The 19,446-nt window shown below is 35.9% G+C and overlaps 1 protein-coding gene across 1 annotated transcript in view; it reads left to right on the forward strand.

Annotated features, from left to right (window-relative positions):
- The window catches only part of LOC129263255 (kinesin-II 95 kDa subunit), a 50,830-nt gene extending 34,919 nt beyond the window's left edge, over window positions 1–15,911 (forward strand). The window contains exons 12-21 of the mRNA XM_064101044.1: window positions 281–453; window positions 2,029–2,165; window positions 3,785–3,982; window positions 4,946–5,065; window positions 5,984–6,102; window positions 8,420–8,536; window positions 9,914–10,019; window positions 10,603–10,742; window positions 12,146–12,199; window positions 13,105–15,911. Of these exons, the coding sequence (XP_063957114.1) occupies window positions 281–453; window positions 2,029–2,165; window positions 3,785–3,982; window positions 4,946–5,065; window positions 5,984–6,102; window positions 8,420–8,536; window positions 9,914–10,019; window positions 10,603–10,742; window positions 12,146–12,199; window positions 13,105–13,177 (1,237 nt within the window). The 3' untranslated portion in view covers window positions 13,178–15,911. The remainder of the gene's footprint in view (window positions 1–280; window positions 454–2,028; window positions 2,166–3,784; window positions 3,983–4,945; window positions 5,066–5,983; window positions 6,103–8,419; window positions 8,537–9,913; window positions 10,020–10,602; window positions 10,743–12,145; window positions 12,200–13,104) is intronic.
- Window positions 15,912–19,446: the final 3,535 nt, after the last annotated feature.

Below are 19,446 nucleotides of genomic sequence, written 5' to 3' on the forward strand. Positions count from 1 at the left end.
TATCCGACAAGTCCTGTTTTATCCGACAGTTACCATAGTAACATTACCTCTCAGCCAATCAACATCAGAGAAAGATGTCAGATCTGACAACTTGTCGGATGAAAATGTTGATGAAACACTCCCCAGGAATACAGGTGCTCACCACAGTACCCAGATCCCCCCAAATTTTAAGTGGCATGCCTGACTGCTGCCCCCATATGTAATCATTCTCTAACTGTTACCCCATATATTGAAATCCATGCTGTAGAAATTCTTTATATGGAATTCTGTGTTGCTGTAGGTACGCTAACAGAGCCAAGAACATCAAGAACAAACCAAAGATCAATGAAGATCCAAAGGATGCCTTGCTGAGGGAATTCCAGGAAGAGATACAGAGGTTGAAACAAGCTTTAGATAAGAAAGGACCGGGAGGAGGAAGGAAGAAGCGAAAGAGAAGAAAACCCGGAGAAGAAGGTATGCTGTTATTGTAATAAATAGAAGAAGAGCTTCCAAGTAGAACAGATCTTCCGTATTTAGTACTGAAAATGAGAAGAATACTGATGGTTTCATGCAATATATTGATTTCTAAAGTTTCAGTGTTATGTGTTGCCCTATGGTATACTGATTTCCTCACCGAAATACTGATTTTCAGCTTTAAAAATTTTCTCATTCCAGTGGTAGCTCGGTAAATAGATGTATTGTCTTTCAATGCGGTCTGCAGGGTATCTTAACATTTCTATTGAAGTTCTTTATTTACATCAATCAGATTCAGATGTATTACTGGTGTCGTAGCCATATTTTTAGGATCCATTTTTCTTCTTATGTTACTGTATCTGGGCAAAGAGTTGCAATTGATCCAACGACAACTATTGAAAGCCAGCAACGTCAACATGATGTGATGTATATTCATTCTGATTGATTGATTGATTGATTGATTGATTGATCGTTTATTCCATTCTCATAAAAACATATTTACACAATTATTACAAACAATGCATATGTATATACAAATATTAAAATCGAAACAATAATGCATAAAGAATGTTCATCATTTACAAAGATTGATAATGGAAAAGGAGAACCTTTGGAAAAGCCTGATATGGCTTTGCAAATTAAAAGTTCTCACAAAAATATGTATAATTTACATTAATATCTTAGGACATAGATTATACATCAGAAAGTTAAAGAGAAAAAAAATACAACAACGAGACCAGAAAAAAAAAAAAAAAAAATCATCATGTATATATATGATGTATATTAATTCATTCATCATTTTCTTGACAATTCAGTGTGCTTTTCTTTGTTGACAACGTACATTGTGCAAATTTCCTGTAGAAAAAAATATGACATTGATGGATTTCCAAATAGGTGATGTTGATCGGAGTAATCGTAATTCTTTCAAGACGAGGCCCTTCTGTATTTCAATTTTTCAACTTAAATTTGTATCAGTTTTTCAGGTAAAGGTAGGGATCCAGTAGAGGGCTGTAGTATCAGACTGCATGTCTCAACATGTGACTGGAATAGTGCATACACTCTGGTTTTGGGCTACATGTACATTATTGAAAACTTTTGTGATGAAATAAAATAAAATAAGATGGAATAAAACAATGGCCTTCTCTAAATTAAGTTAAAATAAAATGTAAGTCATACCTTTTAAATAGTTATACTTCTACGTATTCTTGATGAATAAGCTTGCCTTTTTTATGTTTTTGGTTCTTTATTTTTGTTGTTGGTGTTTATTCAAATTCTTACCAGTTATGTCTTATGTTTCTTGCAATGTAAAAAAGTTAATTGCAAATTTTCAGAAATTAATGTTAATCAGGGAGTTGCCTAGAAAGGCTTATAATTGTCTTTTTGCTACTTCCTCACATCCCATTCATTACCTGGTTTGTTATTTTGTACAAATTTTGCAATTTTTATTGTTATTTTACTCTATCATTATGAAATCATTTGATTGTTTTGATCCCGATGTACTGTATCTTGTTTGTTTGTTGTTAGAGATGTGAAAATAAATGAATATGGAATTAAATTTGTTTCCCTTGATCTCAGGAGGAGATGATGATATCGAAGACGAAACCGAAGAGGAAGGAGATGAGATGGATGAGGAGGAGATGTATAAAGAATCTCAACGGAAACTGGAAGAGGAAAAAGAGAGAATCATGGCTAATCAGAGTATGATTGCTGAGGTAGGTTTGGAGTGAGGTGGTAGGTAGTTGATGATGATGAAGATGCTAATGATACAGGTGGTGGTAGTGATGATGCTGCTGTTTATGATGATGATTATTATGATGGTGATGGTAATGTTCATACTGATTGTGATGATGATGATGATGGTGGTGGTGGTGATAATGGTGATGATGATGGTTATGGTGGTGGTGATAATGGTGATGATGATGGTTATGGTGATGATGATGGTGATGAAGATGCTAAGGATAAGGTGGTGGTAGTAATGATGGTGATGATGATGATGATGGTGATGATGATGATGGTGATGATGATGATGATGGTGATGAAGATGCTAAGGATAAGGTGGTGGTAGTGATGATGGTGATGGTGATGATGATGGTGATGATGATGATGATGAATATGCTAAGTATAAGGTGGTGGTCGTAATGATGATGATGATGGTGCTGCTGCTGCTGATGATGATGTTGATGACCATGATGATGATGGTAATGTTCATGATGATGGTGATGATGATGATGGTGATGATGATGATGCTAATGATAAAGGTGGTGGTAGTGATGATGCTGCTGCTTATGATGATGATGTTGATGATTATGATGGTGATGGTAATGTTTATCCTGATAGTGATGATGATGATGATTGTATTGGTGATTGTGATGATGATGGTGATGATGATGATAATGAGATGCAGATGATGGTTATGGAGATGCTAATGGTAAAGGTGGTGGTAGTAATGATGCTGCTGCTGCTTATGATGATGATATTGATGATGACCATGACGATGATGATAATGTTTGTGCTGATAGTGCTGAATATGATGGTGATGATGATGATTATGATTTTGATGATGACCATGATGATGATGGTGATGATGCTGCCCCTGATGATGATGTTGATGACCATGATGATGATAGTGATGTTCATGGTGATAGTAGTGAAGATGATGATGATGATGATGATGATGATGTTGATGACCATGATGATGACGGTAATGTTCATGCTGATAGTATGATAGTGATGATGATGGTGATGGTAATGTTCATACTGATAGTGATAATGATGATGATTTTGATGATGATGATGATGGTGCTGGTGATGATGATGCTGCAGCCGCTGATAAGGATGATGTTGATGACCATGTTGATAATAGTACTGTTCATGGTGATAGTAGTGAAGATCATCATTACGGCTGCCAAGCTACAGCTGGGGTAATAATATCCAAGTCCATTGGAAGCGCGTAGAGACATTATTCATAATTGTGATATGCGCTATACAAGAACTGTATATTATTATTATTATCATGATGGTGATGATGATTCTGGTGAAGATGGTGATAATGATGATGATGATAATGATGCAGCAGCAGCTGATGATGATGATGATGATTTTTAGTGATGATAATGATGATTATGGAGATGATGATAACAAAAACCTTGTTCTATTAAAAAAATATTGCTCATATATCTGTTGCGTGAGGTTGCAAGTATGAACATATTAGCTGAACATCACCCCCCCTACCCCTACCCCCTATTTGGCATCTCTCAGAAAAGATTTAAAATTAGAATTATTGTAGATTCATAGTATTAACAATATAAGTTACACTGAACTATTCTAACAGGAGAAGCAGAAGCTGTTGAGTGAGGTACAGAGCCGTCAACAAGAAATAAAGAAACAACATCAACAAAAGGAGATGCTTGAAGGGAAGATCAAGGCGATGGAGAGCAAGCTCCTCGTCGGAGGGAAGAGCATCGTTGATCATACCAACGAACAACAGAGAAGGATTGAAGAGCAGAGATTGCTGCTCGCAGAGGAAAAGGTCAGTGAGCCGTTCTGCATGTGATCTTTTTATACAATTCATGAAGTATAAAGAAACGCATGAATGAAAGTGTTTTGAAGTGCATTTGAGGGTAAAGACATGATGAGGAAATCAAAGCCTGGAAATTGAAGCTGTTAATGATTATCATTTTGTTTCTTTGTTTTATGGAGTAAAGAAAATTACAGAAAGAGAGTGAGAGGTTAAAGTACTAATGGGCCATTTTTTATCAGTTCTTGTTTTAGAGAATACATGTAGAGACATATAGATAGTGGAAGGGGGGGGGGGAAGGAATGGGGAGTGATGTAAAGTGTGTTCATTAACATAATTTTAATCAGGACTTTTTATTACAATGGAACTTGGGGAGATATAGATAGATGGATGGGTAGGGAACTAAAGAATTGGTAATGAGCATGTTCATGTTCACTATTTTGATTGTTTCATTCTTTGATGGAATCGTGAGAAGGAGGTAGAGAGGAAACTAAAGAATTGGTGATGAGCATGTTCATGATCGCTATTTTGATTGTTTCTTTCTTTAATAGAATAGTGAGAGGGGAAATAGAGAGAAACCTAACAAATTGGTAATGAGCATGTTCATGTTCACCATTTTGATTGTTTCTTTGATAGAATCGTGAGAGGGAGATAGAGAGAAACCTAACAAATTGGTAATGAGCATGTTCATGTTCACCATTTTGATCGTTTCTTTGATAGAATCGTGAGAGGGAGATAGAGAGAAACCTAACAAATTGGTAATGAGCATATTCATGTTCACCATTTTGATCGTTTCTTTGATAGAATCGTGAGAGGGAGATAGAGAGGAAGCTAACAAATTGGTAATGAGTGTGTTCATGTTCACCATTTTGATCGTTTCTTTGATAGAATCGTGAGAGGGAGATAGAGAGGAAACTAACGAATTGGTAATGAGCATGTTCATGTTCACCATTTGATCGTTTCTTTCTTTCATAGAATCGTGAGAGGGATATGGAGAGGAAATTGAAGGAGCAAGACGATAAGACAGTGGAGATTGAAGGAACGTTTTCATCACTCCAACAAGAAGTGGAAGTCAAGACAAAGAAACTCAAAAAGGTGAGTGAAATAGAGTCTCATCCTGTTATTAAAAACATCCTTGTCAAGGCATTTATCATCATTAGACCATCTTCATCAATGGCACTCACAGCTGATGAATTTGCTATCTTATTTATCGTGATTATGATTGGGTAAATTGTAGATGTGTATAACAATGTGGATAAACGATGATACTGATGGGCCGTCGTCATTTAGCGATTGTTTCAAACATAAGTTACTGGGCCCTTTGTATCCAAATTGGTGTTGTAGGAATGATATTACTTTTATCCTTTGGTAGTTTGATGTTCATGATAATAATTATAATAGTCAGTTCTTGTATAGCGCATAACACATTATGAATAACGTCTCCATGCGCTTCCAAAGGACTTGGATATTATTACCCCGGCTGTAGCTCAAGCAGCTTTTACGCACTCCGCATTTCAAGGAATAAATTTCTGTTTGGTACCCATTCACCTCACCTGGGTTGAGTGCAGCATGATGTGGATTAATTTCTTGCTAATGGAAACTATGCCATGGCTGGGATTTGAACCCACGACCCTCTGTTTCAAAGTCCGGAGAATAATCCACTGGGTCACAACGCTCCACAGCACAGTGTGGATTCCCCACATAGTGAAACTTTATAGTCCGAGTAGTCTCACATGAGCTTTCTTGCATTTTCTCATTGTTGTCTGTGAAGGAAAGATGCTACGTGGGACTTTGCAGATGGACATTACTCAGACTTTAATATTGACTCAATTTTTTTTTTCAAAGGAAGCCTTGATTTTTTTTTTAACCAGAGGTAAACTACCACTTCCTCTGCAAGCTGGATGTACTCGCTGTCTTTCCTAGGTTTCGCTTCGGAACGACAGCTACATCCAGCTTGCCTCCATAGTGTTAGTTTGCCCATCACCTTTACTGATTATTTGATTATTTTTTCAGTTATTTGCCAAGCTTCAGTCATATAAGAGTGATATACAAGATCTACAAGATGAACATGCTAGAGAAAGACAAGAACTAGAACAGACTCAAAATGAACTCATTAGAGAACTCAAACTCAAGTAAGTCATGGTAATTAAGAAGGGAGAGAGAGAGATAGATAGAATAACTAGAACAGACTCAAAATGAACTCATTAGAGAACTCAAACTCAAGTAAGTCGTGGTAATTAAGAAGGGAGAGAGAGAGATAGATAGAATAACTTGAACAGACTAAAAATGAACTCATTAGAAAACTCAAACTTAAGTAAGTCGTGGTAATTAAGAAGGGAGAGAGAGAGATAGATATAATAACTAGAACAGACTCAAAATGAACTCATTAGAGAACTCAAACTCAAGTAAGTCGTGGTAATTAAGAAGGGAGATAGTGAGAGAGAGAATAACTTGAACAGACTAAAAATGAACTCGTCAAAGAACTCAAACTCGGGTAAGGTCACAAGAATTAAGAGAGAGAGAACTAGAATAGACTAAAAATTAAGTCATGGGGGAACTCAAAAAGTCATAGTAATGAAGGAGAGAGAAAGATAATAAGAACACACTCAAAATGAACTCAGAGAACTCAAACTCAAGTAAGTCTTGATCTATGAAAAAGGAGTTAGCGACGAAGAGAACTAGAACAAACTCAGAATGAACTTATTAGAGAACTCAAACTCAAGTAAGTCGTGGTAATTAAGAAGGGAGAGAGAGAGATAGAATAACTTGAACGGACTAAAAATGAACTCGTCAAAGAACTCAAACTCAAAGTCATAAATATTAAGAGAGAGAGAGAAGAACTAGAACAGACTAAAGATCAAGTCATGGGAGAACTCAAAAAGTCATAGTAATTAAGATGGAGAGAGAGAATAAGAACACACTCAAAATAAACTCAGAGAACTCAAACTCAAGTAAGTCTTGATCTATGAAAAAGGAGATAGCGAGGAAGAGAACTAGACCAAACTCAGAATGAACTCATTAGAGAACTCAAGCTCAAGTAAGTCATGGTAATTAAGAAGGGGGGAACTAGAAAAGACTCAAAATGAACTCATTACAGATTTTAAACTCAAGTAAGTAATGGTAATTAAGAGAGTGAAGTAGAGTGAGAGGAAGAGAGAGGGAGATAACTAGAACAAACTTGAGATGAACTCATTAGAGAACTCAAACTCAAGTAAGTCATGGTAATTAAGAAGGTAGAGAGAGAGAGAATAACTTGAACAGACTAAAAATGAACTCGTCATAGAACTCAAACTCGGGTAAGGTCATAAGAATTAAGAGAGAGAGAACTAGAATAGACTGAAATTTAAGTCATGGGAGAACTCAAAAAGTCATGGTAATTAAGATGGAGAGAGATAATAAGAATACACTCAAAATGAACTCAGAGAACTCAAGGAGATAGCGAGGAAGAGAACTAGAACAAACTCAGAATGAACTCATTAGAGAACTCAAACTCAAGTAAGTCATGGTAATTAAGAAGGGGGGAACTAGAAAAGACTCAAAATGAACTCATTACAGATCTTAAACTCAAGTAAGTAATGGTAATTAAGAAAGTAAAGTAGAGTGAGAGGGAGAGAGAGGGAGATAACTAGAACAAACTCGAGATGAACTTGTTAGAGAATTAAAACTCAAGTAAGTCTTGGTAATTAAGAAGGGGGGGGGGGACTAGAACAGACTCAAGATGAACTCATTACAGATCTTAAACTCAAGTAAGTAATGGTAATTAAGAAAGTAAAGTAGAGTGAGAGGGAGAGAGAGGGAGATAACTAGAACAAACTCGAGATGAACTCATTAGAGAACTCAAACTCAAGTACAAATGTAAGTCATGGTAATTAAGAAGGGGGGGGGAACTAGAACAGACTCAAAATGAACTCATTACAGATCTTAAACTTGAGTCATGGTAATACAGAGAGTGAAGTAGAGTGAGAGGGACATAACTAGAACAGACTCGAGATGAACTCATTAGAGAACTCAAACTCAAGTAAGTCATAATAGAGAGTGAGAGGGAGAGAGAGAGAATAACTAGAACAGACTCAAGATGAACCAGTAAGAGAACTTAAACTCAAGTAAGACATCAGAATTAAGGAAGGGGAGAGAAAATGAGAGTGAATGAAAGAGGTATAGAGAGAGAAATAGGGTGGGGGATATTATATTAAGTCAGGAAGCTAAGTAAGTTGATCTTTTTTCATGTACATGTACATGCAAGTGAGGTGTAGGAAAAGATTCCACCACCATTCGGTCTAGAGAGAGAAAAATCTTTACAATAGAAAATGAAAATTGAATAAGAAATGTAGTATTTTTAGATTGCTCTGTTTGAATAATTATTGACAAAAATAAGCTCCGAATGTTGAAAATATGACCGTTCCATCAGTTATTTTCATGATTTTTTTTCTTCTATTTTTTCATGAACAGGAAGCTGATAGCTGATAATTTCATCCCATTAGAAGAGAGAACAAAGATCACAACAAGAGCTGTGTTTGATGAAGAGAGTGAAGAATGGTTACTCACCCCATTAGCAAAGGCCGAAGGGTATGTACTCTTATAGATCTTTATGTTGGAACATTGATAACATTCTTCTTTTACTGACCCCATTAGCAGAAGGCTGAAAGTGTGTATCCTATATGTATCTTTCTGTTTGAAAATTAATAACTTTCTTCTTTTAGACAGTATAGGAATGGTTTCGGACACCACTTGCAAAGGCTGAAGTGTGTGTCATATATATGTATGTTTGAAAATTGATAACATACTTATTTTAGCCGTTGTATAAGAATGGTTAGTATAAAACCAAATAGCAAAGTCTGAAGGGTGCATGTCCTATTCAGATCTTTTGTGTTTAAAAAATGGTAACTGTCTTCTTTGAGGCAGAGTATAGGAATGGTTACTTACCACATTAGGAAAGGCTAAATAAATTGGTAACTGTCTTTTTTTAGACAGAAAATATGAATTGTTACTGACCTCATTAGCAAAGGCTGAATGGTATGTCCTTAAGATCTTTATGTAGAAAATTGGCAACTTTCTTTTTTGTAAAATGGCAGTTTTGTTACTGACCCCTCTCCTGTCGCAAGGATAGGTGTTTGCAATGCAGAAATAACATTTGAAACATAGGTGTGCTAAGTGTTAAATGTCCTTTTTGGTGCCGTAACACAAGGGTTAGCGATTAATCGTATGCTTGATTTTCACAATTGCATGTTTTTTAGTCAATGTAATCAATCGTAAATAAAAACTAAAATGTTATATGATGAATGCTAAGCTTTGTGTTATTGTCCCCTGGAGAGTGTTTCATGAAAGGATCGTTTCAGATGTTTTCCCCAGTTTCATAAAGCTGTTTTTAAGTTAAGAGTGACTTAAAGAACGACAGGTGATCCTTTCTTGAACGCTAAACCATATCGCCAATGAACGATTTGGTGTATACATTTACCACAAGATAAGGATCACCAGTCGTTCTTAAAGTCGCTTTTAACTTACGAATATCTTTATGAAATGGCTCCCAGTTATCATAGTCAGACATATCTCCTTCTCTACCAATCAAACCAAGGGAATTTGTCACATCAGGTGTCCCTCTTACAAAGAGTTAGGTTTGATCCAATCTATCGTAACTCTGGAAATCCATCAGTGTCATAATTTTTTCTACAGAGAATTTTCAACAAAACAATGAATGCATGAATATATACATTATAGTTAGAAAATATTTTGAACAAACATGCATAATAGAAGTTGACGTTGCTGGCCGTCCATAGTTGTGATTGATCGGATCAATCGTAACTCTTTGTAAGACGGGGCCCAGAAAAATGTTATGATAAGGTCATGTTAAGGTTTCCTAGAGCTCTACTGTCAGATGACAAATGTTGATGAAAGCTTGTGATAATACTGCTTAACCTCAATTTGTTTCTCCCATTTTGGTTTCAGACCTCAACAGATGGCAAAGAGGCCAGTATCCGCAGTGGGCAACCGCCGACCCATCGCTGACTACGCTCGTATGGCAGCTCAGATGGGAGGAAATCCAAGATATAAGGTAGGGGGACCTACCTCTTCAACCCAGAACTATTTACTAGATCATGGCTGGGAATCAAATCCATGTCCCTCAGATTGAAAGACGAGAGTCATAACCACTAGACCTTGAGGCCTCCATAATATAGGAAATTCATATCGCATTCAGTATTCAATAATTAGAACTTCATTCCTTGAAATGCCCAGGAAATATTCTAAAGACAGGGGATCTTGTTCACTTCTGTATCCATTTACATGTATACGGGATACCAGCCAAAGCTGTCCTGCAAGAGTTAGCATAACAGAAACAGAAACAGTACTACATTCTGTATGCCTAGGAACGCCCGGAACATATTCTAAATGCTTTTGTATGTCTCTGTATTTAGTTCTAGATTTTACCTCACTCCCAATATATCAGAGGAAACAGAGTTATATGAACTTTATCATGTGGTGCCAATAAGCAGCTAAAACTTATTAAGAAGTAAGTAGCATGTTCGCTTCCACTGCATTTTTGGCTCTTTCCACCAGCGTTTATCTGAAGCAATTAAGAACTGTTTACACTAATTTATGAAAATGTTGTCATGATTTGTGCTATCCTCTCTTTGTAGGCTGAGAACATTCTTGCTGTTGACCTTGACATGCCGAACAGGACGACACGAGACTACGAGGGTCCGTCGGTAGCACCAAGGGTTCAGGCTGCATTGGATGCAGCTCTACAAGATGAAGATGATCTTGATCTAGAAGTACAGTAAGTATTAGATAAGATTAAATGAGAGAAATAGAGAGGGTCCGTCGTTTGCACCGAGGGTACAGGCTGCTTTAGATGCACCTCTACAAGATGAAGATGATCTTGATTTAGAAGTACAGTAAGTATTAGAGAAAGAGAGTGAGAGAGGGGGGTCTATCGGTAGCACCGAGGGTCCAGGCTGCATTGGATGCAGCTCTACAAGATGAAAATGACCTTGATCGAGAAGTAGAGAACGTATTATAGACGATTAGTTGAGAGAGCGGTAGAGGGTCCACTGGTGGCACCGAAGGATCAGGCTGCTTTTGATGCAGCTCTACAAGATGAGGATGATCTTGATCTAGAAGTACAGTAAGTATTAGATAAGATTAAATGAGAGAAATAGGGAGGGTCCGTCGTTTGCACCGAGGGTACAGGCTGCTTTAGATGTACATGTACCTCTACAAGATGAGGATAATCTTGATCTAGAAGTACAGTAAGTATTAGAGAAGATTAAATGAGAGAGAGAGAGGGTCTGTCGGTAGCAACGAGGGTCCTGGCTGCCTTGGATGCAGCTCTGTAATATGAAGACTATCTTGATCTAGAAGTAGAACAAGTATTAGAGAAGATTAATTGAGAGAGAGAGAGTGAGAGGTAGAGGGTCCGCTGGTGGCACCGAAGGGTCAGGATGCTTTTGATGCAGCTCTACAAGATCTAGAAGCACAGTACGTATTAGAGAAGATTAAATGAGAGAGGGAAACAGAAAGAGACAAACAGAGGTAAACATGCAGAGAGATAGACAAAGATAGTGAAAGAAGCTGGCCAATACACTCATTGAAGATTATTGCTACTTTAGATACTGCTTTAAAATAATCTGGATCGAGGAGTACAGTACATAATATTAGAGGAGATTGGGGAGAGAGAGAGAGATAAAGCGACAGAGAGAAACATAGAGATAATGATAATGATTGCAATGTTAATAATGACAACAACAGCATTGTCAATATTTAATTTTCCAATAGCACCGAGGATTATTGCTGCTTTAGCATGTAACAAGAAGATGCAATCCAATTTCGAATTCAATTTATTTATTAGGAAACAATCGCATGAGTAGATATATACTTTGTAAAATGTGAGGATCAAACCCCTTATGAAAGCCAGTTTCTTGAAAAGTAAGAAGATCCATAACATTAAAATATAGCAAATAAATACAGTGAATAAAAAAAAAGCATAAAGATGATCTTGATCTAGACATGCATTCAGTATGACGTTTGCAATCCCTCGCTAAATGACAATAGTCATTCAATTTCATTGTTGTAAGTTAATTATTGTTATGGGGCCCATGTACATTCCATAGACTCCCAACTAGGAATACCATTATATTTCCTAGAAGGTTAAAGTGAGTTTTTTTTTCCTTTTTCTTCCAGACCTGAAGTTTTTAAGGCCAAGACGAAGCTGAAGAAAGACAAAGTCAGATCAAAGTAAGCTATCTTCTTTAATTTGTAAGCACGATATGAATATTCATGGATCTGTGGACTGTTTCTAAATTGGAGCATAGGAGGTGTTTTATTCATGAAATCAAAACATACATGTAGCTGAAAGTCTCAATTGCAATAAATTTCTTTTTTTTATTTAAAGGACAAGTCCACCCCAACAAAAAGTTGATTTGAAGACAAAGAGAAAAATCCAACAAGCATAACACTGAAAATTTCATCAAAATTGGATGTAAAATAAGAAAGTTAAGACACTTAAGTTTCGCTTAATTTCACAAATCAGTTATATGCACATCCTGGTTGGTATGCAAATGAGGAGACTGATGACATCATTCACTCACTATTTCTTATGTATTTTATTATATGAAATGTGAAATATTCTAATTTTCTCATTGTCAAGAGAAACAATGATTTATTCCTCTCTGAACACGTGAAATTTGCATTGTCTAATATTACAGTATATGATTCAGTCAAGTTAGTCCTTATTGTCAAATCTGTAAAAAATGAAATATTGTATAATTCAAACAATAAAAAACAAAATAAATAGTGATTGAGGGACATCACCGACTGTCTCATTTGCGTGTAAGTGATTAGTGCATATCACTGTTTTGTGCAAAATAAGGGAAAATTTAAAATGTACTAATTATGTGATAAACCTGGCCTTTTAATTCATTAATACATAAATAATAATATCAAAACAAAATGAAATAAATTAAAATAAGGCCTATGGATAAACTGTGTATTGATAGGCTGCTCTAGCAAAAGGGTATTGTTTATGAATTTCATGAAATGAATCGGAAGTTCTTGGTAATTCTATTTTCAATTTTTCCTTCAACTGTGATATGCCTTTATTACTGAATTTGTCTTTGATGTTTTTTTATTTTTATTTGCAGGCATAAAGCAGTGAGTAAACCTGGCTCAAATTCCCAGCTGTACCCACAAGCAAGAGGTCTGATCCAGAAATAATACAACCAATAGTGTCTTCATTTCTTATTGAGATACTACCTTATTGTGTCAAGAAAGGCATATCTCTTCATCTTCAAAGCCTTTAATATGAGTTTAGAGTACTGTGGCTTTACATTCATTATTTCATATCAAGACGGTTGTATCTCCTTTCGCTGTATTTTAAGTCTTAAGTAAGTCCTTGTACTATCGGGTCTTCATACTTCACTAGCTGACAAAAGGAAGTGACAAATAAAAAAAGAGTTTTTGATGTGTTGATGTTGTAAAACTTTTTTTTAATTCCAGGCTGAGTCTCATAAAAAAGACACTGATCCTGTTTTAATATATGCCTGGTTAACCACCATGCTATTATATTGTCAGCTACATGTATGCATAGCGATACAAATGACAGACACATTTGCCTTTAACTGGAAATAACAGGAAATTTAACCTTAATGTTACTTCCTTCCTTTTGTCAAAGTAGGGTTATATGGTACATTGCATTCATCTGGTAGATTCATAATGGTGATATCGCACCTGGCTCTCTTTAACACAAAGTTTTCAGGTTTGAATTTAGACCATGGACTAGCACAGATTTAGTCAAATTTTGCTTAAATGTTGGTTATTTTCCATGGTCTTGATTCAAACAATCTTTGTCAATTCCACCGCTTTGTGATTTGAGGTGCGTCTTAATACTGACCATTTGTACAAAAGGTCGAGTCTTTTCTCATAGTCTTCAAACTCTACAACCCCCCCTGAGTTTGGCAAGTGTCTTCATCAGTTCTCATCAAAGATGGGACCTTTTTTAGTCAAGAAGGCCATCTCTTGTATGCCGTCATTATATGCCTACGGTAATTCGTGATTTTAATGATTTTGTATTAGTATACTTTACGTGTGGGTTGCGTCTCCTATCAGTTTTGTGTTTTCTATGTGGATTTTCAAAATCTTTTCCATTATCTGTGATAATTAAGAGGCTACATGTAGCATCTCATTCAATGTGTTTGTATCAAATACGTAATTTATTTTGTGACGAGTATGGGTTTCCATTCAGTATATGAATATAAGAATGACCCAAGTTCACCTCTTGGCTAACTTGAGTGGAACATGTGATATTGATGCATATAGATGAGCAGCTCATGTTTAGTTTACATCACAAAATTCCAACAAGAAGTTTCTCCATTATGATTTGGAAACTGACCAAATTGCCCATTTGACAAAGCAAAAATGATTTCATTTTACTTGATTTGAATTTTTGAAATAAACACTCATGACCCTGGCTCATTGTTATAAACACCGGTGGATCCGGGGGGGGGGGGGGGGGGCACAGCCGGCCTGTGCCCCCCCCCCCCTTGAGAGGCACAATTAAGATATGTAATGTAAAAATGTCGTTCAAACAGAAGTGTGAAGACCTTTGGTTTTTTTTTTTCTGCTTTTTTCGTGGACGAAGTCCACTTAATTTTGGGTTAAAACCCTTGTTTGTTTTTTTTGCTTGTCAAATTTTTCCATGGACAAAATCCCCTTAATTTTTGGTCAAAGCCTTATTTTTGCTTGTCAAATTTTTCCATTAGAAAATGTGCCCCCCTCCCTTCGAAAAATCCTGGATCCGCCCCTGGTTATAAACATATAAATTACATGGAAAGGCTTTTTTTTGTCTTGTCTTTTTTTCTTTCATTTGTTTCCCCAGTTTTCCACTTTCTCTTTGGCTCTTTTCAACAGTATTGCACATGTGTAATTCAAAACAATGCAGGGATGTGTCATAACTCTACAAATCATACAAAGCTTGATTTTCAGCTTACCCGAATCATGCACATTCTGGGTCCCGTCTTACAAAGACTTGAAATTGATCCGATCAATCACAAATGTGGATAGCCAGCAACGTCAACATCTAAAGTACATTTTTGTTCAAAATATTTTCTAGAAATGCCTTGCCGGTATATTCATGCATTTACTGGTTTCTTGACAATTCAGTGTGCTTCTCTTTGTTTTCAAAGGGCATTTAGGAAATTTCCAAAAGAAAACAATGATGACATTGATGGATTTCCATATACTTTAGATTGATGATGGATTTCCATATACTTGTGATTGATCGGATCAATCGTAACTCTTTGTAAGACGGGGCCCATGACTCGCGCTTGATTTTTAAAGTTGCATTTAAACGGAGGTCTTTCAGCTACGGGCTCTAAGAATGTTTATAACTATCTCCCTCCATCTTAGTTCACCTCATTTTTTTCTTCAGTATTTCTGATTCCATCTCTCCTCAATGTTCAAGAAAATTCTCCATAATCTACTCTTGTGTCTCTTTTCAGTGATGCCGATCTTCAGACTTCTGCCTGAGTTCAGGCCCTCACAACATATCATTTCACTCTTTTCAGACTATACATGTATTTTGTACAGCAACAATGGGCCTTTCATTTGTTTTTGCTTCTTTTCAGGCCAAGGGAGTCAAATAAACTGGCATCCCTACCTATTTCACTCTTTCTTTACTTTAACCCGTCTAGAAACAAGTTACTGTGTATCGTTTCTTTGAAACTGAGAATGTCCATTCACTTGTTTGTGTTTCTTTCTATGCAATTTGTATTCTATTATGTATTATTGCAATACTGTATGTATAATCTCTCAACCGCTTCTTGACCCATTTTACCAGTAATTTTCATGAACGACTCGAAGCTTTATTCTAATAATTATGAAAATGGTACACGTATACAATAAGTGATTTAAAAGATGCATTAATTTTGTGAGTCAAGCATGAAATACAGACATTGTACTTAGGTCCGTAGTTTGAAGTCTGGTTTAAGATTATGGGAAGCCAAATGTCAACATTTTCTTTATATTTGTGTTAAGATTATGGGAAGCCAAAAATGTCAACAATTTCTTTACATTGCATGTTCACTCCTACAATTCCAAAGAACACTAATTCAGTCGTCATTCTCAGACGGTTATGAATAATCCGAGTTATAGTTGAGCTGAGAAATATTGAATCTGTCCTGTTGAATATTTGTGTCACAACTGGCTTTCCATAGTTTAACAACTTTGCACCAGAGTTTTAACCAAACCTCAGTTGAGAATACTAGTCTGTTTAATAGGCATTACCATGTGCACTTGATTGGAGTATGACACGCAGATAAATAAAAAGAAGACATGACATAGGGAGAGTACAGTGTATGGTGGTAACAAAATAGAGGGTGCTGATTGGCTAACGAACATGATGAGTTAGACTCTATTACCAGTCTGCTTAAGCAAAATTATAATATTAGAGTGCAACATGAAACTGTTTCTCATTGCTACACACAGTTTGGGAAATAATTATTAGACCACTTACACACTAAGTATACATATGGTTTAAAGGGGAAGTTCACCCTGAAAAAAAGTTTATTGTAAAAATAGCAGAAAAAATAATAAAAAATATTGCCGAAGGTTTGAGAAAAACTCATCAAATAATTAAAAAGCTATTAGAATTTCAATTATTTGATTTGTGACATCATATGCGAGCAGCATTCCTACATAGCGAATGGTAAAAAATCAATGAAATGTCATTTTCTCCGAAAATTGAAAATGGTTTTCACTATACCTTTTGTTAATCAATAGACAAATCATTTCACACCCGATCATGAATAGAAAAAAAATTAAGTCATCAGGAACCATACAAAATTTGAAATTCATGCATTTTATATTACATAACACATGGGGCAGCTGCTCGTCTATGACGTCACAAATCCACAACTTCGAACTCTAATAACTTTCTTACTCTTTAACGGATTTTCCTCAAATCTTCACCAATATTTTTTACTATTTTTTCTGCTATTTTTACAACAAAGTTTTCTTCAGGGTGAACTTCCCCTTTAATAATATTTTCATGGTTTAATAATATTTTCATGGTTTAATAATATTTTCATGATTTAATAATATTTTCATGGCTTAATAATATTTTCATGATTTAATAATATTTTCATGGTTTAATAATATTTTCATGGTTTAATAATATTTTCATGGTTTAATAATATTTTCATGGTTTAATAATATTTTCATGGTTTAATAATATTTTCATGGTTTAATAATATTTTCATGGTTTAATAATATTTTCATGGTTTAATAATATTTTCCAAGACAATTCTTACCCTTGATTTAGCATGGTTACCCTTTTTAGGTGTTCAAGCATTCAAGGAATTCATTCCATCCGGGTAGACATTTACTAAACCTGGGTGGGGGGTGGGAAATGTGAATAAATGCCTTTATAAGGATGCTGCAGTGAACCTTGAATCAGGATCTAGCAGCGTGCACCGTACTTTCCATTTGTCTTGCTCTTGCTTACATCATTTAGTGTGTGCCATTCCCATCGTGTGCACATTGCAATGCATATCCGTGTCTGTATCCTATGCTTGATTTGTTTTTAATCTATTTCTCTGTATATAGGCCAAATGATATTGTACATAATGAAGACATTAAAAAGCTATGTATATATTGTGTGTTGTGTAGCAGAGCAGAGCCATATACTATGAACATTTTAGAACTAAATTATTCAAAGTTTAGTGGAACTGTATTCCCTTTTGAGCCAAATATGTATGGTCAGTATTGTGCAAATGTCAGTATGTAGGTGATCGATGTTTCATGCTTACTCAATTTAACTCTTTGCATGCTACAGACAGGTAATCCCTCCTGTTTCACTTGCATTGCCTATGCTATTACACAAATGATGCATGCACATGAGTTCATTAGGCGATCTATCCTCACACGAGTTGAGGCTCTGTGCAATGGGGTGAACACAGCCTCAACGAGAGTGGATAGGTCGCATTTTGGAGGAATGAAGACATGCATCATTTGGTTTATACAACAATTTTTTTAGATTTTGTTATTTGACAATAGAGAAGAAAAAAAATAACAAAAGCAAATGGGATTGAGACATATTTTGCCTTTGTCCGACAATTCATTTCTCTGAAAATATTATCCGTGTATGAAAGCAGTTAATTGTGTTCTTTCTTTTGTGACGCACTTTGATTCATGAATCTGAGTCGAGGGCGCACAGTCAGCCTTGTTGATGTGCTTACTTTGATGCAAACCTCAAGAAGGGTTCTGCATCAATATCAAAATAACTTTTGATTGTTGGACAACACTTAAGAAAAGCTTTGTTTGTACTCCGAATTATGCAATGCATACATCAACGTTGTGTATTAAAGGAGAATAGACTTAATACACTTAATGTGTATTAATAGGTTGAAGTTGACAGCCCTCCTCTATGCTACTTTAGTCAAAAGGGCAAAGGTTCAATCTGGGGTTGGCCACTAGTCATACGCTTGACTTCATTATTAATTGTACATTATATGACTCCTAGATAGATCCTTGTCATTTGATTGGTTGGTCGATATCGAGAATTCAGCCCATTTTACAATGACGTCATCAACCGTGCAATGTTAGATCCATTCTTTGTGCAATTTTGGATCCATACGATGTTGTCCATTGCACGTGCGCACCCAGACTGCAGGCACCACTCGTGTTTGCGGTGGGCATGTTGTATATGTACGCGATAATCAACAGACCGCGCTCCTCGCACTGCATGAGCATATTTTGCATCGAACTTCACAAATCTCATATGAAAAAGGATCTATTTCTAGGTGTCATATAAACCAAACAATGAATGTTCTTTTTATTCGTGCAATGGACAGAATACTTCATTCGTTGAAAGATGAAATGAATGATCGCCTCGTTGAATGGATCATTTCATCTTTCACCTTATGAAGTATTCTGTCCATTGCACTCATAAACATTCATTAATTGTTCATTGTAGTCAATGCAATAAATCATGAAAAAACAGTTCCATGATGATTGCTGAGGTCATGGCCCCAGAACTCGACTGAATACTGCTTCTGCTTTAATAGTTGATTATCCAACTTAGAGGTTGACCTTTGTAAAAAGGTGTGCACAAAAATGCATGCTCCAGCAGACCTAAATTTGAAAAGAATGATTCCCCGAGCTCATAATACAGATATAAAAATCCAAATATGTCCAATGAAAACAGAATCTGAGGAGTAAATATATTTGCAGCCACTCAATGTATTTCTTTTTTAATCAACAACAGCAGAAGAAAAGTAAGGTATAATCAAACAGACAGAATAAGAATATAAATGATGATCTTTGTATGTTTGCATGGTGAAGTTTATGACGTGGAGAAGGTTTACGGTTCACCATGTGTAATATGAAGAAGGAAAGCAAATATAGCCAGAAAGATTGAAATGGAAAGACGAGAAAGGATCTAAAAAGGAATTAGAAGTATTCGTTTTTTTCTTCATCCTGCTACTACT

This window comes from Lytechinus pictus, chromosome 6 (genome assembly GCF_037042905.1).
Source record: "Lytechinus pictus isolate F3 Inbred chromosome 6, Lp3.0, whole genome shotgun sequence".
NCBI lineage: Eukaryota > Metazoa > Echinodermata > Echinoidea > Temnopleuroida > Toxopneustidae > Lytechinus > Lytechinus pictus.